At 42.6% G+C, this 24,108-nt stretch overlaps 3 protein-coding genes across 3 annotated transcripts; 1 reads left to right on the top strand and 2 right to left on the bottom strand.

Annotated features, from left to right (window-relative positions):
- The first annotated feature begins 2,852 nt into the window (after window positions 1-2,852).
- LOC100823331 lies at window positions 2,853-4,941 on the top strand. Its single transcript, XM_003560873.4, has 2 exons — window positions 2,853-4,236; window positions 4,743-4,941. The coding sequence occupies exon 1, from the start codon at window positions 2,989-2,991 to the stop codon at window positions 4,159-4,161; it is 1,173 nt and encodes a 390-aa protein (XP_003560921.1). The 5' UTR covers window positions 2,853-2,988; the 3' UTR covers window positions 4,162-4,236; window positions 4,743-4,941.
- A 3,722-nt stretch (window positions 4,942-8,663) lies between these two features.
- LOC100823446 (zinc finger protein ZOP1) lies at window positions 8,664-11,683 on the bottom strand. The gene is made up of 5 exons (XM_003564051.4): window positions 11,473-11,683; window positions 10,728-10,928; window positions 10,408-10,489; window positions 9,525-9,620; window positions 8,664-9,417 (listed from the first exon to the last, which is right to left on the bottom strand). The coding sequence occupies exons 1-5, from the start codon at window positions 11,479-11,481 to the stop codon at window positions 9,074-9,076; spliced, it is 732 nt and encodes a 243-aa protein (XP_003564099.1). The 5' UTR covers window positions 11,482-11,683; the 3' UTR covers window positions 8,664-9,073.
- Window positions 11,684-12,668: 985 nt separating this feature from the next.
- On the bottom strand, window positions 12,669-22,693 carry LOC100823141. The gene is made up of 18 exons (XM_003564050.4): window positions 22,342-22,693; window positions 21,595-21,764; window positions 20,498-20,605; window positions 20,336-20,407; window positions 20,067-20,214; window positions 18,064-18,146; window positions 17,339-17,394; window positions 17,021-17,148; window positions 16,841-16,931; window positions 16,676-16,741; window positions 16,360-16,582; window positions 16,008-16,109; window positions 15,760-15,845; window positions 15,551-15,673; window positions 14,133-14,202; window positions 13,952-14,043; window positions 13,178-13,282; window positions 12,669-13,083 (listed from the first exon to the last, which is right to left on the bottom strand). Exons 1-18 carry the CDS (start codon window positions 22,653-22,655, stop codon window positions 12,970-12,972), a joined length of 2,151 nt encoding a protein of 716 aa, XP_003564098.1. The 5' UTR covers window positions 22,656-22,693; the 3' UTR covers window positions 12,669-12,969.
- Window positions 22,694-24,108: the final 1,415 nt, after the last annotated feature.

Raw genomic sequence — 24,108 nt, 5'->3', positions numbered from 1 at the left:
AAATGGGAGCGAGTCGAACTTCGAGGATGACGGCACGCGTGCGATAGGAAACGGTGCAGCAAGTACCATGAGAATACGAGAAGCTGCAGCCACTTAAAGTCATGGGAAGAGAAGAGATGCTTGGGCTGCCACTTGCACTTCTAATGGGCCCAAGGCCATGTAACAGCCAAGCCCATCTTAGAATCTGAAACCCTAGCTCTCTTCCACCTCCCACCTTCTATATAAGTGCAGCCACCACCTCCTTTGGCTGGTTGGGTTTTGTTTAGATAAGTTAGCATTGCTGCAACTTCAGGCTTCACCACTAGTGTCGGCTAGACCTACTGGAAGAACCGCTATCGCAATCCCACCTTGTTACTCGTCTCCTTGAGACTGCTGTACTTCATCTTTATTTGCAATTTTAGATTGCCTTATCTCGATTCTTGCTTGTTCTCGATTGCTAGCAGGGATTGGAACTTCGTGTTCAGGTTGACGGCGCCTTCGGTTCTGTCAATAACCACAGGGAGTTGGTGTAGCGATTGCCCCAAATCGTAGTTATCCATCTCACCGAAAGATCGGGCCACCCCCAGCAGCCAAGGGGCGCATCACTTTTTGTCAATATATTCAGCAGTTTGGCTTTTAGAAAGTATATTCAACAATAGCTTATGCATCAAGTCCTGAAATCCATTGCCTTGCTATTGAGACCTTCTAGGGCCTGAAGCATCTTTTCCTTTAAGAAACCCGGAAGTGCTTAATCAGTGCACAGTTGGGCAAATGGCAATGCATCTTTGACTTCATTAAAACAGAATTAGAGAATGGAAGATATATTGCCCCCGGACTCTGCATACAAAAATAAAGATCAAATATTTCTTTTTTGTTTTTAAGACTTAATGCAAAGCCTTGGGCAATGACCATAAGACCAGTCCATTCTTTCTTTTTTTAGGAAGATGTGAGGGAGAACCCTATATTATAAAATAGAAAGAGTAAATTTTAAGTAACCATAGTTCTCGAGGCAGTCTTCTCACAGAACAATACATTTTGTTAATTTTTGCGAGAAAATTAACGCAATGTGTGGTTCTGTGAGAAGCGTGCCCCAAGAACTGTGGTTCTTTAAAATTTACTCAAATAGAAACATAGATTTGCATCCGTGGGTGATGAGATTGTGCAACCGCTATCTCAACCAAGTGAATTAGGCTCACTCTCTAACAATCCATTCTTTTGCCAATATATTAGCAATTTGGCCTTCATAAAGTATCTTCAGCAGTAGTTATGCATCAAGTCTTGAAATTCAGTGACTTGCTAGTCACATCTTTTAGAGCCATAAACACCTTTTCTTTAGACAATGGTGTCACAAAACCATACTTGTGGCTAATTTTGTCGTAGCCACAACTCTTGAGACAGTTCTTATCAAATAACCGACATCTGCAAGTTTAGTAGGTTTGATAGCGTTATAGACCACATGCCATATGAGTTGGATAGGCAGGGGAGAAAAAAGACCATGTTAACGGGTTGGGTCAGATGTGACGTGGCATGTGACATGTGGACCACACATTTCGGAAACGCTGTCAAACCCATTAAATAACAGATTTTGGTTATTTAAAAAGAACAGCATCATGGGTTGTGGTTCTCGGAGAAAATTAGTCACAAGTATGGTTATGTGATACCGTAGACACCAAAATGTGTGGTTCTCTAAAATTTAGTCTTTTCTTTAACAAACCTTGAAGTGTTTAATCAATCCACTTTACCAAATGTGCATATATCAGAAGTAAGGCTGCACAAACAAGAAGCTTAAAGGAAGTTCAAAGATATTCTTTAAACATAATTGCTTTGTAAAAGCACAAAGCCACAAAATTAACCAAGACAACCAGATGGCTTGGATCCAGGGGAATGTTCCGTGCCCACATAGACTAGTCATAGTGGGAGTAACAAATGTGGTAACTAAAGTGACAACTAAGCAATTTTGGTGATGTGTCATGTTATTAATGAGGAAAGTATGTTACTCCCCACTATGACCAGCCTAATCTGAATACAAATAAATAAGGTTGGATGATTCTGAAAAAAAGGATGGATGAGGAGATGACTGAGGAAATTAATTACGCTACACATGACGGTCTTTGTACTTGACGAAATAATCTTTTTTTTTCTTTCAATTCTCCAGATGTCAATGGCCCAACTAATCTCTGTCTCTGAATTTTGAGATTTTGTTCTATCAGAAAAAGGTCTCTTGACCTGATCTCATAAGCCAGAACAGTTGACCTACACTCCGACCGTTTCAACGCAAATATTTCAAAAGGTAGATGCAGCAATTTCACCGAGAGATTAACATGTATCAGTCCATCCCAAAAAAAGCACATGTGCCAGTCGAGATTACTCGAAAACTCAATGCCAACAACGTGTGAAATCAAACATGCTTCAGCATCAGCAGCTGGCATGAGATCAGTATTCAGTAGAAGCTAGTACGTACTATCTGGATTCGAGTTCCCTTCCCTGAAAGCTGAGAAAGTGGCCATCTGTTTCCTTGCGGATCTTAGTTTATTCCCGGCCCGCGCGTGTCATCATCAAAGAAGCACGGAGCCACGGATCAGCCGGTCCATGGAATTCACGTTAGCGAAGCCGATCGCTATCAGCAAACTTTCATTTATCTTATCACCAAGCGCAAAGACCACGCGTTAAAAACCGGCAATTGATTGATTAACCTTTACCATGCGCGGACAGAGTGAGTGATTCCCGCATCTGCCAAAGTTCGTGTGAAATTTCAAAGCTTTAGGATATGCTTGCTTGCACGCGAATTTTTTATCTGCGAATTTAGTTTCACAGAATCGATATATGTTTGACGCGTCGTGTAATAAGCAATAATGCTTTCAGAGTTTTAAAAGCGCACCTTCCGTTTCCTCGGCATTCCTTCCTCGCGGTTTCCCCGTCTTCCTTCCCTCCATTCCCACGACTTTTAAAACCCATCGGCACCACAAGCTCTCTACTCCAGGAAAGCCAGCCCAAACCAAACCAAACCAAATGGAGGTCATCACACGTCGTCCTGCCTCGCCGCCTTCGCTGCCGCGGCGGGGTGAGTTCCGGTTCGACGACAGCGTGTACGCCACGGCGCCGTGCAGCCCGCACCGCCGGCTCCCGTCCCTGACGGCGCCGCCGTCGCCGGACCCTTTCGACCTCCTGCCGCCGCCTTCGGACACGCCGCGCCACACGGGCGCCAACCCCTTCGACCTCTTCCAGCACTTCACCAGCGCCCCCGCCAGCCCCAGGCGCGCCGCCGCCATCTACGCGCACTTCGCCGATGCCAACCGCGACGACGGCGCCCATGAGGACGACAAAGACGACGATGAAGAGGAGTTCCAGCAGCGCTCTTCGTACTCCACGGCCGCCTCGGCCGTGCCGTTCGACTGGGAGGAGACGCCGGGGACGCCGAAAGCCGGGATCGGCATGGGCGGAGCCCCGGCGTGGGACGACGCCGACGCCGAAGACACGGGAGACTTCGAATTCGGGACGGTCGTCGACAAGGCCGCGCCGGCCGAGAGCACTCTCACCACGGCCGACGAGCTCTTCGAGAAGGGCAGAATCCGGCCCCTGAAGCCCCTGATGAAGACGCCCTCGGACATGTCTGACAAGGGCAGCAGCAGCGGCAAGATGATGAGGCCGCTGAAGCCGCCGCCTGGGCTGCTCGACGGCGGCGGGCCGAGCGTCGGGTCCTCGCCCCGGTCGCCCATGGCGGTGCTGAGGTCTCCCCGTAGACGGAGCAGGGTCGGCTCCGGCACCGACTTCGACCCCTTCGCGGCCGCGCTCCTCGAGGCGTCCAAGGCGGCGCCGGTGCCTTCGCTGTCCCCGCTCGGTACCACGAAAGAGGCAAACGGCATGGTGAAACCCAAGACGATGACGGCGTCCAAGAGTGCCGGGTGGAGGAGGTGGAGGCTCAGCGACCTGCTTCTCTTCCGGAGCTCGTCGGAAGGCGGCCGCATCAACAGAGACTCCGTCTTCAGGTGCTCCCCGGCCAAGGCCAACGGCAAAGTGGGATCAGTGGACGACAAGCCCAAGATGAAGCAGGGCGGCGCCGCGGTGGCGGACGGCGTCGTCGGGTGCGCCAGGCTCAGCCCGCTGCAGCGGCTGGCCAGAGGGCTCGGCGGGCACTCGTGGCACCACGGGCGCGGCATGGCGGCCACGGGGACCAAAGGGTAGAGAGAAAACTCAAAATCCATTGCATTAGCCGCCATGATCCACTCGCGTGGTTGTCTCGCTTTGTTCATAGAAGAGGTGATCGACTTTTTTTTTTCTGCTTTTTATTAGAGAAATCAAACTTGTTCCCAAACCATGGTCAATGTTCTTGGTGTTGGTTTTCTCCTCTTTTTCGAGCTTGATTGTACTATCATCGTTATACAGTATAATTACATACTGCAAGAGATTGATAAAGTGAGAAATTGTTTACACATACAGTACTTTTGGTAAATGAGCATGATAAATTATAAGAATGAGCGTGCTAATATATACTTTTGGCAGATGGGCATGATCATTGTTCTAAGGTCAAACTTGTTCTTACATCTATGTGCTTTAGTTAGATTCTGTCTCCATACAAAATAATTAAACTATCAGACTGTAGCATGACAAATTATATTGCACTGGAAGTGATTAGCTAAACTAGCTAGGTTTTCATAGATGTTTTCTGTACCTCAGTGGGGAAAAGCTTGGCTTTCTTGCCTAGTCACCTATGAATATAACAACCTCTGCTGCCTGATTGATATGGATCTTTTTGTATTTGACAGGGGCTAAGAGTATAGGCAGTGGCCACTAGCAGATCATATGAATGTGAAATCGTATCTTTAGTATTTATCTATTTTATTGTCTGGTCCCATTTCCCCTCTTGTTTTCTTTTTTGATTGTTCTTCTAGTGTGTTTTTTCCACAATGCATACCAGTTCCATCATTGATACTGAAGTGTCTATAAGAATCAGAATTGTGTGCTCTTTTCATCACTTCCGTTCTTTTTAAAATTTAAAGCTACTTCCACCGAAATTCCCTCCGATCCCTTTATCCCAAGAAAGGATTGATCGCCACGAGGTGGTACATAGTAGCAGAATTTAGTGTGCACTACATATATAAAGTGGGGCACTGGGATGGTGCCCTCTTGCCTATTAGACAACCACACCCGGTATGCATAAATAAGAAGCAAAAGTTATATTATGCTGAAAGTCACAACTTTTGTCTCAGAGGCCCACTAGTTTAGTCTCTCTTAATTAAACAATTTAAAACATCAACCAGGTTGGCTGGCGGCGTGCCAATCGATTGCTGCTACATAGACTCGATATACTAGATCTTTTCTGCTAACTTATTTTTATATCCACAATCCATGAATTTTATAACTCGTAAATGCTTATGTTGCAATAAATGGCCGTGCGCATTGACTGTTGCATAGGCCGGGACCATTAAAAATGTTATCTACAACAACAACAAATTTCAAATAAAGTTTTAATTTTTATAATTCGTAAATGCTTATGTTGCAATACCGGTAATTTTTATATCATTTTGAACATTTGAAAATTGAGATGGCATATAAAGTTTAAATTTGCCCCAAATGCAAAAAAGGGATGGACCATTAAAAAGGTTATTTACAAACAACAACAAAAAAAAGTTAAAATAAAGGATGACAAGTAGGAGTCCATCCTAGAAAGTCCATTTCAGTTCAGATTAGTTCTTTTTGTACGGTGCTAGTCAGTGTGATTTCTCACCTGAAACTTCGATTGCAGCTGTCAACATGCACTGACCCTCTTGAATATCTCTGACCATTTTCGTGTGATCTGATACTTCAGCCTCCCAGAGTGATAATTTACTTGCCGAAGGGTTTAAACATAACTAAACCAAATGTGATTCCAGCGGCTTTTAAGGAAGAAATTAAATGTTGTGCCGTTCTAAAACCTTAGCTGCAACTTAAGACCAACCAGTTGGAGATGCCTTTAGCCTTAACTTGAAGTCACGGCTGCTGTCCAAAAAAAAAAAAGAACTTGAAGTCACGGTTGCTGTCCAAAAAAAAAAAGAACTTGAAGTCACGGTTGCTTGGGTTTTGGTTTACAGTATCTGAAAGAAGGGTGAAGACAAAAAAATTAGATTACGTACGTACGTACGTATGCTCGTCTGAGCACCTTTGTTTGGTACGAATAACCTCAACTGGCTTAATCACATTGATCGATCATATCGTTTTCAAAAGTACGTTTGCAAATTCAGAAAGGGGAACGCCCGTGGTAAATCATTGGGCTCCCATATTTTAAAGTACATGCATGGATGGCTGATCCATTGTCATGTACCGCTACAGGCATCTAGACTTCTTGATTATACATGCGCTAGTTTAATGTCAGTAGGACGATGTAACCAATGTTTGTAGACGGACGCATTTTGTACTATGCATAGTCATTGATAGTGTTAGTCATGTTCTACTCGACGGCTTACTACCATGTGTCCAAATTAGCAGGAGACTAATTAACGTGGTCTACACCAAATCCTTTTCGCTTGTTGATGTCTAAAAGCCGATGGAGAACGATCTTTAATTATCTGGAGTGAAGTAGTAGGTGCATGCTCGCTAGGCATGTTCTTGATCGTTCGTTCGTGGCATCCAAATTATAGCCTTACGCACGTCGTTGATTTCGCAGCCCGTTGAAAAGTCACTGACGCCACCACGAATTGCAACTTGCGAGAGGCAAGAAAGCGACGGCCGGCCGGGTCACGGCCTCGTGTGTGTGTTGCGCAGCAGCAGTAGGTGGTGTGGTAGATTTTCTCTTCGGTTCCGACCGGCCGGCCGGCCGGCGCACGCTTGTTTTGACCAGACCGGCCGTTCGGTCCGAGCGAGCGGGGCGGTGCCGCGGCTCTTGCTTCCGCGGGTCAAAGACGACGTGACGGCACCAATGCTTTCGCTCGCTCCACGAGTGCTGCAGCTGCACAAATGCTTTCGCTCGCTCCGCGTGCGCAAAAAATATATCCTTTCTTCAGGGATTTTTAATAGATGGGCGCTGCCCCGTCCGAACGTGCGAAGCATCTTGTGGAAGAGAACATTTTGTTAATACTCATAGTTTAATTAGCAGCTTAGACTGTCGCGGGGACGGACGACTTCAGTCTCCGGTTCTCTTCGATCTCTGCTGCCATAGTTTTTTAGGTGGGGATGAGACAGCTCATCTCCGATGATTTCGGCACAGGAGGAAGTCTGTCGTACCGTTGAACAAGGAGTGCTTTCTAGTCGCGGTCTCGAGGGCTTCCACAGCGTGAGCCAAATAGAGATTTTGCATTTGGCACCGTTTTTCACCGCGGTGACACCGATGCCAAAGCCAAATATTTTGGAACCGGAGCCTCCGATGCCAAATCAGAGAAGAAGATTAAAAAATCGATCAATCCACTCCTCCGTCTGCCCAACCTCTCGCAAAGGCAACCTCCCGCGAATATGCTCATGGCGCAAAGCTGGTGGAGCGTCCGGCGTCGGCGAGTACAGCAGCCACACAACGGTGCCGCAACTTTCCCGTGAAGACGCGACAGTGCAGCAGGCCCCGCGCGTAGGAGAAACGGTGCGAACGCGGCCACCAGAGGCGGGAGCGCGGTCACCGGTTGTGGAGACAACCTGCTGCTGCTGCAATGTTTTGAGGAGGCGGTGGTGGAGGTCATGCCATGGAGGGATTTTGGGGGCAGAGACAGGTCGAGAGACACAATAGAAGAGATGGGGAAAGCGTTGTGTAGAAGATGGGATATTTTATTCCCAAGTGGGTCCCACAGGAAGGTAATTTGGCACGGGCTACACTAGAGGAAAAATGATCATTTGACACTGGTGCTATATTGGAATGACATGACAAATTTGGTTTTAGCACATTGTGGAAGTCCTGACCCGTGAGATTTTTTTTTCCGTAATCAATTGGTTGGTGGAAAAACAAGAGCTTAGGAAAATAACACAAGTGATGCCTCAGGATTTTGATGTTCATTCTCAACTCTCCCTCAAATCTTTCTGAAATTATCATTCCCGTTGACCAAATAGACTGCATATCTTGCAACACTCAAAACTCACATTCATTCTCGTTAAGTTCTCCAACCGGACACGATTCACCGAATCACCCAAGGTTTCGCTCCACGAAGGGATCAAACGCGCTCAAAAAAGAAAAAGAAAAAGAAGCACCAAGCGCGCATGAGCCTCAGCGGTAGGCCTGGGAGCCATCGATGAGCCGTCGATTGACTTGTCGGCGAGCCGCAGGGATCCCGGTTGACCTGTTCAGTTGCTTGGCAGTTGGCACAGCCGCACAGTTGTTGTGGCTGTACGTTTGCCTCGTTTTTGGCACGTCTCCTTCCTCAAAAGCCAACGTTTGTGCGGGGTCGTGGACAAGCACAAGAGGGCACCAAAGATTTGGTCCTTCCGCTCCCATTTTCAGTTAGCGATCATTTAACTGATTTGCTCGTTGAAATTTTATTTAGTCGAGAAACGAGATAAATGCGGGATTCTATTTTGTATCCTTATATAGCAGATCTGCTGCAGAATTCTCCACAGCGTATGGGCTTCACTGAATTTTCCTCTAGATGGGTCGCCACGGCGCCAATGAACGGAATGAGCTTCGCAAGGAGTCTTTTGCGGGATCAGTGTACGTTATTGACGGTGTTTTTCCGTCGTCTTCCCGTTTTCATATCTAGTGCACTCGCAACGGCATTGAATTGCATGGAACAAAATGATCACAGTTCACAAGTTGAATGTTCGAATATTTTGAGTTGTTGTTGCCGAGTACATTCCTCGGGAGGACAAGTTCTTCCGAGCACTGGAAAGATGGCAGTACAATTTGTCTCGGGCGTTCACCCAGGCTACAGTTAAGATATCATCCATTCGGGGAATAAGAACAAAAGAAATGCAATGGATGTACAGCTCCTTTTACATGTTTCAGAAAAAAAGGAAGCTTGGCCAGTTCAGGAACTGCCGACGGCCGAGGTATTTTACACAGCAGACATGCATAGCCGATGCTGAAGAGTTCTGAAGTCTCAAACACAACGGTGTGATCCCGCCATACTTTTTTTTCCAGAAAAATTCATCCAGTAGCATTTCCGCTATATCAGGCAGCGCAATCAGGCAGAGGCTTATTGGCACTTTAGTACGTTTTGTATAGCCCCATCAGAGGCTTCTCCCTGTCTTCCACTCGTTTCCTTGCTGCCTCCCGCGCTCTGAGGGCTGCCTCCTCCTCCTTTGAAACCACCTTGGGCTTCTTGTCCTCTCGTTTTCTCTTGTTAGCAGCAATAGAAGACGTGGCACCCTTAATAGGTCTCATCGGGTTCAATGGTTTTGTCACAACCACGCCTGGAGCTGGCCCTCCCTTAATACTGGGCACAGCCCCACCACCAACAGGTGCTTTTGGTTGGGAAGTTGAGGATTGCCCAACATCAGTTTTCGAAGTTTCCACGGACTTGTATGCCTCTTCCTGGGTAACCCATTTGCCTGATCAGAGAGAAAACATAAATATGAATTTTAAAGAGGAACCTACCATAAATGTGTGATGGGACCAATTAGAAATCCAGACATGTGTCTCGGCTTAATGAAAGTACCTAAACCATCAGAATAATAGAAACCCGAGTTTGAGTCATAGTAAAGCCCAGTAGATTTGTCATAATGATATCCTGAAGCTGAATCTAATACCCATCCTGCACAGACCAGATTTCAAACATGTTAAACAACACAGATAATACAACAATGCATTGTCATAGTGAAAATCATGATCAGATGGTTCATCAGCCTATGCAGAGTACAACTTCCTGATTCGCACTATGGATTTCAGACAAATGTAGTAATTGCCCAATTGGTCTTTACTGTCAGATTTGATCTAGCAAAAATATCTGGTTCCTGGCAGAACTAGAACTCATATACCAATTATTAGCAAGGCCAGATACCATGTACAGAAAAAATATAAACACTATAAACCATTAGTGAAGAAGACACTTTTCTGAGTTACAGTTGTCCAATAGTATATTATGTCACAAGAATTAGTTGACACGTTACCCTCCAGTAAGAACAATTAGTTTGCAAGAATAAAAGCAAGTAGCAAGTCAAGGATATAGTTTTGAACCTGCACGAAGGTATATTTGAATGGCTGATTTAAGCACAAGAAGCAAGTGGGGCTTGAACTGACTATAAAGGCCATTGATGCTAGTTCGATATCAGGTTATTTCTTGGTTCACCAATCATATTCTCCTGCTGTCATCTGGGTGGGAACTAAGTTGCGAACAACTAGAATCAGTAGGAGAAAAGCCAGCAAGGTATCAAAAACTCAAGTTTGGTGAACAAGGGAGATGCTGATCATAGATGAAGGTCTAATTTGTACTACACAAATAAAATATTAGTTATTACACTCATGGTGGAACAGAAGGGATGCAGTGCACCACATGTTAAAGAAAAACAGAAATGTATAGAGAACAGTAAACTATACACAACCTTCTCCAGGTGCTGCAGAAGTGTCACCATCAGTGTTTCTCTGGTTATTCTCTAAATCTTTTTGGTAACTCTTTTTAGCTTTCTGCAGCGAAAATAATTGAACATAATCAGGCATGCTGCTTCGGTAACTCAGGACAAATTGCAACAGGGCGCAACAAGCAACGATATAACGCAAAAAAAAGAAAAGGCTGAATGTTATAACAATGTAACACCATTTCACCTTCACAAATCGAGTATATGTGAAGATCTGTACATCAGGGGTGGACTCAATTGATGGATAGCAAAAAAAAAAGGAAAAATCTATTGAATTAAGGACTTACAGCTTCTATCAACTGGAGAGCTCGAGCTGCTTGCTGCTGCTCCTTTTCCTTAGCAGCACCATCCTTTTGCATCGTAGACAATCTTTGGGTGACATTGTCCTTATGGCGTTTACCGAGTTCATGGGTTCTGATGCTGAACGGATTGTTCGATATGAAAATTTTGCATAGGTCACACCATTTGTTTCCTTGGCTCACCCAATACTGAAAGAACATATGAAAAATTATCCCAAAATTTAACTTTGAAGAACTAGATGTTTAAGAACAATAACAAAGCTTGATAATACAAGGAAGTAAAAAATTGCAGATGACTTTTTCAAGGAAAACATAACATCAGCATGACACCCAGGATGAATTGGCCTCCTACCCAGTAATCCCCACTTCAACTTCTTACAAATTTCTGCTCCTGAAAATCTAGGACCCATGAGGTGCCACCATGGAGCCACACCAGAGGTCCTAACCCTCAGCAGTTCTGCCTCCCAAATCAACACCTTTCACTACTCCGTCGCCGCTGGACCGTGCACAAGCAAGCGGATCTAACCCTAGTTCTTCGACACCCACGAGACTAGAAGCTAGGTCACGCGAGGTCCCGGTTCGTAGGCTGGCTAACCCAGTAGGAACTCGATTCCTATGATGGCGGCCGCTGGCAACAGTCGCAAGGAAGCGCAAATTCTGCGTCGCGTGAATCTCGCAGCCGCAGATGGGCACCACGCCGGCTCAAATTTCGCAGGAGGGAGAGGGAGAGTACCTCCGTCATGTCGGGCAGGGGCTCTGCGCGATTGGGTAGCTGAGGTTCGCCTCCTCGGGCGGGAGATCAGCGGCCTGGCCGTGCGAGGTTTAATTTTGGAGTGGAGCGGCGGAGGGGAAGGCCGGGGTCGGGGAGAGGAGGATGTCGCCGGGGTCGGAAGGAATTTCTTCGCGACGGGTACACTTTTTGAGTTCAGTCCCGGAGTCGAGTCGGACTATAGTTTGCCTCGTTGATTTTCTTTTAATCACTGGACACTTATTTTTTGAATTTAGTGGACTACTTCTCCCTCGAATAAACCTCAACTTTGACTTAAATTTGAATGCATTTATGTACTCAGTCATTTCTACATACATTTAAATTTTGATAAATTTGAGACATATTTTGTTGGACGGATGGAGTATCACAAAATCATAATTTCTGGACTTTTTCTCAAATAAAAATATATATTACTAATTACTTAATTAGATACTACAAGAAACATAAATTTTGCACTTAAAACTTGACATGTGACTCATTGGCGACCCTCATCTCATGAGCTCCACACGTTGGATCTATTGTTAACCTGAGTGCCTAATTTTGAGTTTCTCGTAACTGATTAATACAACAACAGTTATGTTGAAATAAGAAAAACTTCATGAGTTGTGGTTTTCTGGTATCCGTCAACTATGAGAGGTCTGTGGTGACTTCATCAATTCCAAGATGATCTGCCGGTGGCCAAGTCTCTCGAAGGTGCTAATAGGGATTGTGCGTGCGTACATAGGGGTGAGTGTACATGCGTGTGTGACTGTTTGTGTCTGTACTATGTTTCCTAAAAAAAATTATATGAGTTCTTTGATATTTACTCTTCTTTTACAGTGCCTCATTGATTGTTTAGACCGACACAATTAGACTAGAAAGTGACTTTTTTTCTTTTTTGAGAGGCCAGGGAGTGACTTTGGGCTAAATGTCAACAGCAAATAACTTGGCAAATGCTGTACAACCGCTGTGCGGCAGCCGTTCAGGGTTTGCACAGCAGATCCTAGACAAAGTAGACACGACAAGAGGTTGAAAGGAACGCAGTTTTTACAATAAAGGGCTCCTTTCGTTGTGCAGGCCAGAACCACCACAATCCGTGATAGCTTCAGCTTAAGTTTGGTCGATCAAGCGAATATGGAGTATCCGGAAAGTGCACAATGAAAGTTTTTTCACTCGATAAATGATCAAACGGAGACGATGTACCAGTAAAATGTCGATGTGGAAACAAGTTTTGCTTGCAGGTTACAAGCAATTCAAGAGAAGATGGATTCAGGTCCAAATTGATACAGAGTGCACTGTAAGCTTTCGATCAACCAAAAGAGCATGTAAACTGACGTATTGTAATAGAAACGTAAACGGTTGTACAGGACAAAACTTTAATCCAGACACCAGTTACACCACCTGAAAAACAAGTGCAAACTGCTGATACACTTCGTTCTTCAGTAGATCAATCGAAAAAGTTCTTTTCTTTTTTAGACTTGATCAATCGAAGTTCTCAATCTTGATTGGAGTTATATCGTCTGCCACCTCGAATTTCCCGACTAATCGAGCAAAAAACAACATCTGCTGCTCCAAGGTGAACTTGATGTTTTCAGCCTGTTCAAATAGGCAACAGAAAGATAAAAATCCATGACAACCTTGAAAGTTAATAGGGTTGAAGGTGCAGAAAGCAAATAGTACAGCATTCAACCTTGCGGAACCCATGCTGCTCCCCTTCGTATTCAACCAAAGCCACAGGTAGACCTTTTTCCTTCAAGGCCTTGTATATTGCGCGTGCCTGATCTGGTGGTACGACCTACAAAACGTAACAGGATCTGATTTTTCTTTTGCTAGGATCTCTTTCCACCTCACACTTATGCAAGCTAAATGAAGATTGTGATTTTGCATAAGACAAGAACGAACTCTTGGTTTATGAGATTGCATGTGTTTTTTCACAATGAAACACAGCAATGATTCATCTTCAAGGGGTTCATACAAAGTTATAGAATTAGAATTACTATTCACTTGAATATTTTCCTTCCGAATTTTGATATTAAGTTCTCAGAAAAGAAACCTCCAAGTTACACCTAATACCTTCCTCATGTAATTGCCGATTTGTTTAAGATACATAATGTGAGTATGTAATTTGGTTATCTTAAGTATACTAGATATTTAATCAAATACCTACAAAACCCTATAATGGCTATTTGTTTTACAGGACAAACTATAATATGACTTCGAAGAACAAAGTGGCTAATCCACTAAGTAAGAAACATAATCTCTGGAGTCAAAAAGTGCATTTATATCGGCTGGATACGCTTTCAACTCAAGGCTTCCACACACCTTTAATGTACTTATTCCACCTCATATAACTGCGATATGATACAGGAACACTTGTATACATGGTTCCACCAACTAATGTAGTCATGCAGTGTCATGCATTCAGCATTCGTCATAACTAATATAGTTGATGATGAGCACCTACCTTATCATCCAACCCTTGAAATAGAATAACTGGACATGTAAACTTATTGACAAAGTTGATTGGTGATCTCTCATAGTAAGCTCTTTCATTTCCTGAAAGGACAGAGTGGGAGAAGTTAAATCATAACAAGGATAGGCTGAACATCCTTTTACAAAACAAAAATGATGAGATAGTTTCTTACCAACAAGACTGTCCATATAGTGGGACTCAAATTTATGTGTCTCTGCTCTCAGCAAAGACAAGTCACCAACCTGCTCATCAATCCAGCAAAAGAGTTAGTTCTTATGTCTATGCAAGCAAACAGCAAAAAAGAGAGTAAATTACAAGAACCAAATGGGGACTAATCAACTGCATTTTTCAATCAGTCTACTAGTGCAAATGACCAAGAATAATAAGCACGCGGTATTGATTTGCAACCATCTATTTCAGAAAATAAGCCCCTTTCGCGAGAGCTCGGGTCTATGCATAAGCTACATAGGCCCGGCTTCCCGAAACAACGCCTTATTGGACAAGCTGCTCACACAAACAGCACATCCTTTGGACCAGCTTGTACTTAAAACTTTTCAAAGAAGATGAAGAATAGCAAAATGAACGGCGGCCTGATATAACTTCCTCAATTTTCGGTACAATCATACAAAATTTCATTGCCAACTGTGGTACCTACATAACGATCGACTTGACGAAGAGCTCTATTTTTGAAAAGAATCAAAGTACCAAGTAATTCGGTATTAATTCTCCAATCTATCAAATATTCATAATTTCATTCCTTTAATCAAAGAGGGGGGGGGGGGGGGGGGTAGACGGCAACCCACACAACACATTTACTGGACTTATGGTCAAGACGGTGACCAGAGCCATTATGAGTGGCGTGATGGCCAAGATTTGGCCATAAGTCCTTGAAGGCCCTCCTTGGGCCTGCGCTCAAAGCCCGGCTATAAGTTGTGAGGGTAAAATCTTAGTTGTATAACAAGCAATAAGCCACAATAGGCCCTGTTTCAAACATAGGAATCTGACAGGATAGATCGACTGCCACAGGATTCGGGGAAATTTCCCGAGTTCCATACAGGCCCTATAAAGTTGTGCACAGGCACAGAAATGCAGCCAGTCAGGCAACTGACAATTGGATGACCAAGAGAAAAGTGGTTGAGCATTCTTATCTGCTTGTAGTGTCTTAAATGTTTGTTATAACTTCCGCTCACAACACTAAAGGAAACTTTGGTTAGTTTCCGCTGCTCTTTACCTACTCGATGATAGTTCTGTTATCTGATATCAGTAATATGATTCTTCTCAGTGCAGGGTTTAGCATCTGCTGTGGTTTGTTCTGCTGTAAAACAATTCGCTTCGGTTTTATAGTGGAAGGAGAAGGGATGTTATCTCATATTGAAAAAAGAGGATGAATGATCAAATTTAGCCAAATAGAAACATAAATGCAACTCATGGATGAGCGGTGGACAGGTCATACTGACAGTCTAAGACTACTATTTTGAGACTGTAGGCACTCTATACAAGTGAACAAATTTAGAAGCTGCAGAACCCATTAAGTATCTGGTAAATGTTTGCATCAAACAAATAACAAAATCCTAAAAAGATAGAACTTACACCATACAAAGATGCTCCAGCCTTGAATGTATCTCTGAATGCAAGTGAAGCTAATGTAGTATATCCACCTGCTGATCTACCAGTTATACAAAGGCGTTGGTCATCTACTTTCCCATTCTCCACCTTACAATAAATTAAGGTGCATTGTTAGTTTGTTACCATTGCCAAAAATGCCATATGACATTACAATCACTGATGACAGGGCATACCAGGAATCTTGCACAGCTGCAACAATCATCAACATCAACAATACCCCATTTCTCCAATAGTCTCTCTCGGTACTCTCTCCCATAACCTTTTAGTTTATGTTTTCAATACACTTTAGCATATAGTAATAAGAATCAGTAATTTAAATGAACATAGAGCCTTAGTGACAATCAAATACAGCCCACAACTAACAGAAAAGAGGTCCCGACATTTATAGAGTGTAATCTGAATATTAGAGGTTAGGACAAACCGGTGCTTCCTCCATAGTTAACATCAAGAAATGCCCACCCTCGACTTGTCCAATACTGGACACTAAGGTCAAGAATTCCTTGTGCTTCAGCTGTAGGCCCTCCTGAAAATTGTGGGAAGTATAAGAGCTCCATGGTTTTGTTATCATGAAAACAGAGGATCCCATAACTCACATAACAAACCCATATCCTTTAATCGAATAAACAAAAACACACACAACTCTGAAGTCCGAACTTGAGCGTCAATACTGCATACAACGTATAATAGTCACGTCAAAAGAACTGCAATGTTATTTTCTGAGGCCAAACTGCATAATTATTTCAAGACATAAAATGGGTCAATAATTCATTTACCATGTGTTTTGACAAGCAATGGAGGCCTTTCATCTGGTAAACCTTGAAACATGGGATTCAAAGGTGGGTAGAAATAGGCATAAGCATTCTGTCCAGGGGTGGATGTAGGGAACTCGATAAATTCTGGAGTGCTGAAGAAAGGTTTATACTGCACAACATCTGGCGATGACGACCAGACTATTGAGAAACTAACTACTTTTGCTTTGCTCTCGTCCAAGGTCACCTGTAAGAAACAAAATATGTGCTGCATCAGTTGACGCACTAACACATCATCATCAATAGATAACCAAAAACGTGCATGTCACATCCTAGACACCTTTGCAATTGACATCGGGATACTTGCAGAGGCACCTTCAATATAAAAGTAATCATTTCCAGTGACCTGCCAGACCACAGAAGAGGTCATCATAACCACCAGCGTGAAATTCAAGTGAGAAGTCACCACACATACATGAAAGAAAATGCAGATTCTCATGCTTACCACATCAGACAAGTCAGAGAAGGGAATGTCAAGCAATGAAACAGAACCTGACTCACATTCCAGTACACCAAGATATGACCTTCCAAGCTGCCTGTGTGACATCGGTACTGGGACAGTATTTAAAGAAGTTTCAACAAGAAAAATGACAACGGAACAAATAACTTTCAGTATTATGAAAACCTGTATGTCAATATGATGTGATTGCTCTTTCCAAGAAAATCGTAACAGCTGATGCCAAAAACCCACAATGGTCTTGTGAACTCAGCATCCAGTGTGTACACCGGAACAACCTCATTGGTGTGTTCAACCTGAGACAAAGAATTGCAGAGACATTTTATGCAAAAAGATCAGATGATGACAAAGAACGTAGTATTTAATCCCTCGTGTCATGAGTTATGAGCTTTGAAGTTATTACTCTCCACAGCACAAAACATCAACAGTGTCAATCAGAATGCATAATTATTAAAGAGCTCAAGTACTGAGAGAAAACCAAATTACCCATTTATAAATGTTCCAGAATCCACTCCCTCTGTCACTTATGAAAAAAAGTTGCCCTGCAAGTTTGCATGTATTAAAATATTTTTCTCTCTCAAAGTAGCAAGGCGTGATCAAATTATGGTAGTTAGTAGTCACCTTACTGTTGTCAAAGCAAATATATTAATACTAAAGTTGCATAGGGTATCAAACAGTTCAATCACTAGGCAGTGTGAACTGTGGAAAAAGGCCCAGTAAACAAATAATACACAATGGCAGTAATTGGTTAAGAACAAAGCACTGTACTTCCTACTGAAGTTCTTTTTCTTAATCTAAAGAAGAAATCCATATCACGGATACAAATTATGAAAATCCAGTTAGTTAAAGCAGTCCGCAGGGAATGTTTAATCAAGAAATTGTTGAAAACTCAGACAAACAGAAAATAGTGACGTGAATCTGAATATAATTCCAGTTCAATCTTCAAAAAGAAGTGTCTTCAAGCCATGAAGATGCACACCAAAATAAAGAGTGCAAAAACATATGTAAATGCTTCTCAAGTTTGCAGTATTAAATTTCCTATCCTCTTTCCACACAAATCTGTTTGATTTTCTTCAAAAATCGCAACTTCGGAACTAATTGAAAGAACAAAATATACACTAATGAGGAATGTCTTTATCACTCAAGTAAGCATAGTAACATATTTAATAAAATCGCAAGGAATATAGGAAAATTTAGCTGGCAAATGATACCTTTTGGGGACCATTTAGGCTCAGTAGGTGATTCCACCAGCATTGGGTTGCCACCAGCAACACAGACTCGTTTGGTCAAGTCTCTGCACACAAACAAGAATGCATGGGGCCAAATCAGCAACAGTTAGAAAAGGTAACCGCTTTTGTAAACGAAATGTAATTATAGAGCTTGCTGCAACATATAGGCACAGTAGTGAGTACAATTATGCAAGATCCTACATATACAAGAGAATTCCATAATCTTTATGCTTTTAGCAAAATGCAAATACTGTATTGTTCCTTAATTAGAATAAAAATATGCGTCCAAGTAAAAACTGACATTAAAAAATGTCATGGGTTGGGGGCTGTGGTGGTTAGGGTTTTATCTTACTTCTGACATTGTAAATGTGTCCGATGGAAGGGCGAGGCTGGATGCCTCGTCCCCCTGGAGCCAATGTGCTGAAGGTACGGGCATACTTTAAAAAACTGGACCGGCCCTTTGACCGGAAAAAACCAGAACTGGCACCCTTCCAGTCTGATTCAACTAAAAGATAGTCCAGCACTTCAGTGTGTAAAAAACCAGCCGAGCTGTGGTTAGACAAGGCGGTTAGCAGTAAACTGCTATCCATTTCAACCGGCTCAGAAGGCACCCCAGAAAAATTAATTGCATCGACAGGAATCTAGCCTGGGACCTCAGGCTTCCCATGCTGGGAGATTTGGTCGCATAACCAACTGGGACGAGCTGTCTTCCCTTTAACTCATACTTTTCTCACACACACCACTAAAGTTTTGATAAATTATGTTGTAATGAAGCAGAAATAAAAAAATTTGGACCGGCGGCCACCTAGCGGTGAACCGACACACCCACCCATTCGGTACCAGTCCAGCTTTCTAAACTATGGGTACATGACCTAGGCGGAAGATGAGTGGAAGTTCGGGAAAATTCTGCTTATCTTTATTCATCTCAAGCCTGCTGAAGGTGCAGGACCTAGGCCAAGCCAATCAGTTTGAATTTGAAAAGGTAATAAAAACATGAATCCTAAGAATCATATCTAAGGAAACAAACTGTATGTGTATCTAATCTTAACTTAGGAAAGAGACAAAGGCATATCTCAGCTTGTCGACATGTCATCCTGATGCCCTGCAGATGGGGCGGCAAACTGGGCCTAGCACGCCAGTGGTAAGTCATGCCCCACATGACAAAAATGGGAAGGATGTGTCGGGTTTTCCACTGGCAACTACTGAAATGCATTTCTTAACTACAGTGTGTCACTACACAAGTTTTTCGGAGATTAATACATAAAATGGCCCCACCATAGGGCACAAAGATGTAATGAAACCCTTTGTGAGTACCATGGTCGATATGCAGATTGCAGAATGTATCTCCTGATAAGGTGCCTGACTATACATATTTAGGTGGTGATTATCCTTTTTATTCATTCCATCCTTTTCTCAATACATGGCATACTAATTTTCATTAAGACAAGACTTTGACCAACAATTACTTCATTAATATGTAACTAGCTTTGTGCCCGTGCTTTGCTACGGAATCGTCAAGAAAAGAAAATTTACAACTAAAGACAGCATGATAGTCAGCCTATGAACCAATGCCATAAGGCCTGATGATAGGCTTTACTGAATTTGAACCATGAACCCAAACTCATGGAGATTGGAGAGGAAAGGCAGCAGTAGAGACTATGTAAGGGAGGGTTATGACTTGATGTTTTAACTCATGGATTTGTACAATCTACTTGTCAGGGGTGACAAGAGAAGGGTTAGGAAGAAGTGAATTGACGACCACCAACTCCAAACTTTATAAGTAGGAAAGATCCAAACTTATCAGTAAGTACTTTTGAAGACGTATCTGGTGATATAAAATTTATGTCACGAGAAATACATATTAACAAAGTAATTCTTGGTCAAAGCCGTGTCCTAAAGAAGCCTATTAAGCCATGAATGGAGAAAGATCTTGCAAGGAATGGCAGTATGTTCTAATATCCAGTTCAAAATATAATGCAACTTACCCGTTTTCGGAGAAGTAGCCAACCCAAAGCTCTGATTTATCCCATGGCATGTTTGGATGACCCCACTCAATCCATGCCATCCGCATTTTGTTTTGATCGATTCGAGGAAAAGCATAGAAGTCATTCCCACTAATCAGCACCTTTGGTTCTTCAATACAGAAAGTATGCAATATATTATTAATTAAAACATCAAACCTGAGTAAACATCACAAGAAACAAGCAAGTACAAAGATCAACTTGGTACAACTTAGAAAATTTTATAGTCTTACCATGGACATCCCCACCGCTTAAGTTTATAGACGCAATTGTTGTAGTGGGATTCAAGCTACTCTTTCGACGGTCTATCAAAAAAATTGAGCATGTCAGAGTCCAGCAGTTCGTCCTGTAACTTGATATACTGCATGTCTGTAAACGAAACATATGTGAAGTACCTTCCATCACGGTAACATAACGGTTGAAGTGTGGATCAAATACACCATCAGCATAACTGACATCGGGTGCACCATAATCAGGTGTAAGTGGCACAGGCAGACTACCAGCTGAGAAGGGAAAATAACCATGTGAAATAATTTAAAATTATCATAATTTACTTTGTTGCAGATGAAACGTAAAATGGTTCTAAACATTAAAGAGATGCTATGAATTTGCGTGATTCCCCACAAGGCCACAACCCTCCTTAGCCATCTTGTATACTCGTCCTTGTACAGCCTTGTTACTTCTACATTTTTTCAAAGTTAATAAAACTTATATACAGGGCACCCCGTACAAATTTCAGTCAAACAAGCTTCCCTTGTTTTTCCTGTCAGACACATTGTATCATTTCATTGGCTGCCAACAATAAGAACTAAACCTAAATGTAAGTTATTCTCCTGCAATCACGACTCATTAAGGATTAGGTCAGAGAGCTTTAGCTAGCCTACTTATTGATTACGATGTTGTATGACATCACAGATAAGTATTTTAGGGACCCAATCCAGGACTTCAGTATTACTTGGTTACTCCCCCGTTTCTTTTTGTAGGCGTATTCTGATAGGTTAAGACGAGATTTTGACCAACAATTACACCGTTGATATGTGGTTTATGTGATACAAAATCATAATCATAAGTACTCTTGAATACAATCTTAATAAAATTGATTTTATGTCACCTAAATTGCATACTAATGATGTAATTATTGGTTAAAGGCTGGTCTTAACCAATCAAAATATGCAATGCAAAAGGAAATGGAGGGCATATATGGTATCATTCTTTCTGGCCTTGTTCTTCTTCCTCATATTTTAGGCGCATTGTACTCATATTATCCATTTGAATGAACACAATATGCAATATATGCTGTAACCTATGAAGGAATATGAAATGTAATGTAAAACTATAGTATTTGACGCTGACAGAGTACTAAATAGATTATGGAAGTAAATAGTAAACACCATATAATCCCAACCTAGCTACATTTTTTTATTGACATGCCACATGTGCATTAGAGTTATGTTCAACTAAGTCCATTCTATATGCTTACTATCACACTTACTTCCGGTCACTTGCTTGTACAGACGCTGATCCTTGTAGTTTGAGAAAACAACAACATTATCTTGAACTGCAAATGCACCACCACCGTATTCTTGAGCCACAGTGCGTGCTGCAAATTCCTGAGGTATGACATCCACAGGATTGTCATCCTCCTTTACAATAACCATACGCCTGAATACAAAATAGTTAAATACAGTACAAAAATATTCAATGTTGAGTCTCGGCGAAAACTAATTGATGGCCTCCAGGATTGAATATGTACACCAATAATCAACCTTAACACAAAGTAATTGACATAGACTGAGGAGTTTGACACGTGTACTAATAGAAACCCATGGTGCCATTGACTGTGAACAACGAAGGATGTGGTGTGTCATCATTCAGTGCAGGGGATAAAACTACCAAGTTCTCAGGTAGGTGCCTAGGTGGTACTGCCCAATGCAGTCAGATGCCTCCATAAGCTATGAAAACAACTCCACATATGTAGGAAGTATTAACTTACCAATCCGAAGATAAAACTACAGGAAATTAGATAATACAGTCTTACACAATAACACAACTACCAACAATATTTAGCAGTTCAAAGCTACGAGGTACTGAGATCGTATCCCCAATGCCTTACTGCTTATTTAATTCAATTCAGTCATAAGCAAAGGAATTTTAGCAATTGATACACCAAACTTTGTAGAAGACACATTGTCCATCGGTCTGTTAAGCACTGAAGCGGTGGCTACTCACTGCTACTCACCCTTTCTCCTCAGGGCGGCCCTCAATCCAGAGCAGGCGGCCGTCCCCAGCGAGGGCAATGCCGCCGAGGCGCTTCCCGGCGCCAGAGACAACATCCGCGGTGATGGGCGACCTCCAGGACCCGTACGGCGCCGCGGCGGGCTTCTCTCCGGCCGCGGCAGCAGCCGGTGCGGGGGAGGCGGAAGAGGAGGACATGCGGGGCGGCGAGGCGAGGGCACGGCGGAAGCGTGGGATGGCACCACGGAGGAGGAGCCCCGGGGCGGAGGCGGAGCAGGTTGCGGGTAAGAGGAAGATGGAGGCGAGAAGTGTCGCCATTCCTGGAGGGCGTGGACTCTGATTTTATACAGGTTTAAAGTGGGTTTTGCGTCTTTAACGCCAGTAGCAACTTTCCTCAAAACGGAGTCAGATTGAGTACTTATCTAAAAAAAGAAATCGAAGTGAGCACCTCGTTTTTCTCTTTGGCGATTTAGTATAAAATTTAGCTACTTGTTAAAATTCAGGCAAATCAAAGTATTGTTGTAGTTTTTTCTCTCCCACTCTGTCGAAATTTCATGTGACCTCGGAAAGAGTATACACTATCCGTAAAAAAAAGAAAGAATAAATTTCCATCACACAGAATTCATTCACCAGATGCCCACTAGAGTTGACGGCAAAAATTGCTATTTTGGGAAGAAAAAGTAGAACTTGAATTTGAACTATTTGAGGTTTACATTTCCAAATAAGATGGTTCTGCAGATACAGAGTAACCACTTTTTACATTGTATTTTTTTTGACACAAAACAGTAGTGAAGGTCCCTACTGTGCCATTTTTCATTTATAAAAGGGGTGGATATGTACAATGAATATTTACAGCAAGTAAAATATAGAAACTACAATGTGTCTAGCCAAGAGGACATCCCTTCTTTCACACTTGGTTTGGCTCTATGCCGAACCATCAGGAAATAATCTTTGAAGACCTGGAAAGCAGAGTTAACATCACGAGCTTCATTGCGAAAGATGATATAATTTCTATGATTCCATAAGGACCAGCATCACAAGATAAGTACTTCCTTAAAGCATATGGCATTCTGGTTCTGAACCCATGACTGCATAAGCATGTCAATGAGCTGTAGGTCAGGATTCCCTTCCATGCCTAACTTCCACCAAAAGTTCTGACTGAAGCTGCATTCAAAGAAAAGATGGGTCATACATTCATCGATGACCTAATCACATAGCACACAGTTACTGTCTTCAACATAGAAATTCTTTCTCATCATGAGGTCTCTGGTGTTGAGCCTGTCTAAAATGAGTAGCCAGAAAAAGAACTTTTGTTTGGAGAGACAGGCTGATTTCCAAATCCAGATGAAAGGGTGAGCAGCAGGATCAAAGTTAAGCATAGCTCTATAAACTTTATCAGTTCTGAAACGTTCTCCACCCAAGTCAAAAGAGCATATGTCCTTGCCATCAGATGTCATGCCATTGAGAATATCATGAAGTTCCTGACATTGTAGTGACCAATGGCAGATAAGGGGATGTGGAATAGTTCATAGATATCATTGTTGGCCTGAATTCTAGCACCGGAAATGGAGGTATCCTGGTTAATTGCAAATGAGTGCAGTTGGGGGAAATTCTGACGAACAGGTAGATCGGCCCATTTATCATGCCATAGAGCAGCAGTATCACTGGATGATATCTTACAGTGGGTCATTATGTGTTATTCCACAAGGAATAGAACTAACTTTATGAAGGATTTAAGATTACCTAAAACTCAATTTTACATCAGAATAAA

The sequence above is a fragment of the Brachypodium distachyon genome, chromosome 1 (assembly GCF_000005505.3).
Source record: "Brachypodium distachyon strain Bd21 chromosome 1, Brachypodium_distachyon_v3.0, whole genome shotgun sequence".
Classification (NCBI taxonomy): Eukaryota; Viridiplantae; Streptophyta; class Magnoliopsida; order Poales; family Poaceae; genus Brachypodium; species Brachypodium distachyon.
The sequence above is the reverse complement of the archived record's forward strand: the minus strand, read 5'-3'. Positions and strand labels throughout refer to the sequence as shown.

Excerpts from the sequence above, each read along its gene's own strand:
- LOC100823331 (XM_003560873.4), top strand. The coding sequence starts at position 2,989 with ATGGAGGTCATCACACGTCGTCCTGCCTCGCCGCCTTCGCTGCCGCGG.
- LOC100823141 (XM_003564050.4), bottom strand. The coding sequence starts at position 22,655 with ATGGCGACACTTCTCGCCTCCATCTTCCTCTTACCCGCAACCTGCTCC. Across the intron at positions 20,215-20,335 it reads AAGCGGTGGGGATGTCCATG|AACCAAAGGTGCTGATTAGT; the intron begins GTAAGACTATAA and ends TCTGTATTGAAG. Across the intron at positions 16,742-16,840 it reads TCTCTGACTTGTCTGATGTG|GTCACTGGAAATGATTACTT; the intron begins GTAAGCATGAGA and ends GTGGTCTGGCAG.
- LOC100823446 (XM_003564051.4), bottom strand. Across the intron at positions 10,490-10,727 it reads CTCTCCAGTTGATAGAAGCT|AAAGCTAAAAAGAGTTACCA; the intron begins GTAAGTCCTTAA and ends TTTTCGCTGCAG. Across the intron at positions 9,418-9,524 it reads CTATTATTCTGATGGTTTAG|GCAAATGGGTTACCCAGGAA; the intron begins GTACTTTCATTA and ends CTCTCTGATCAG.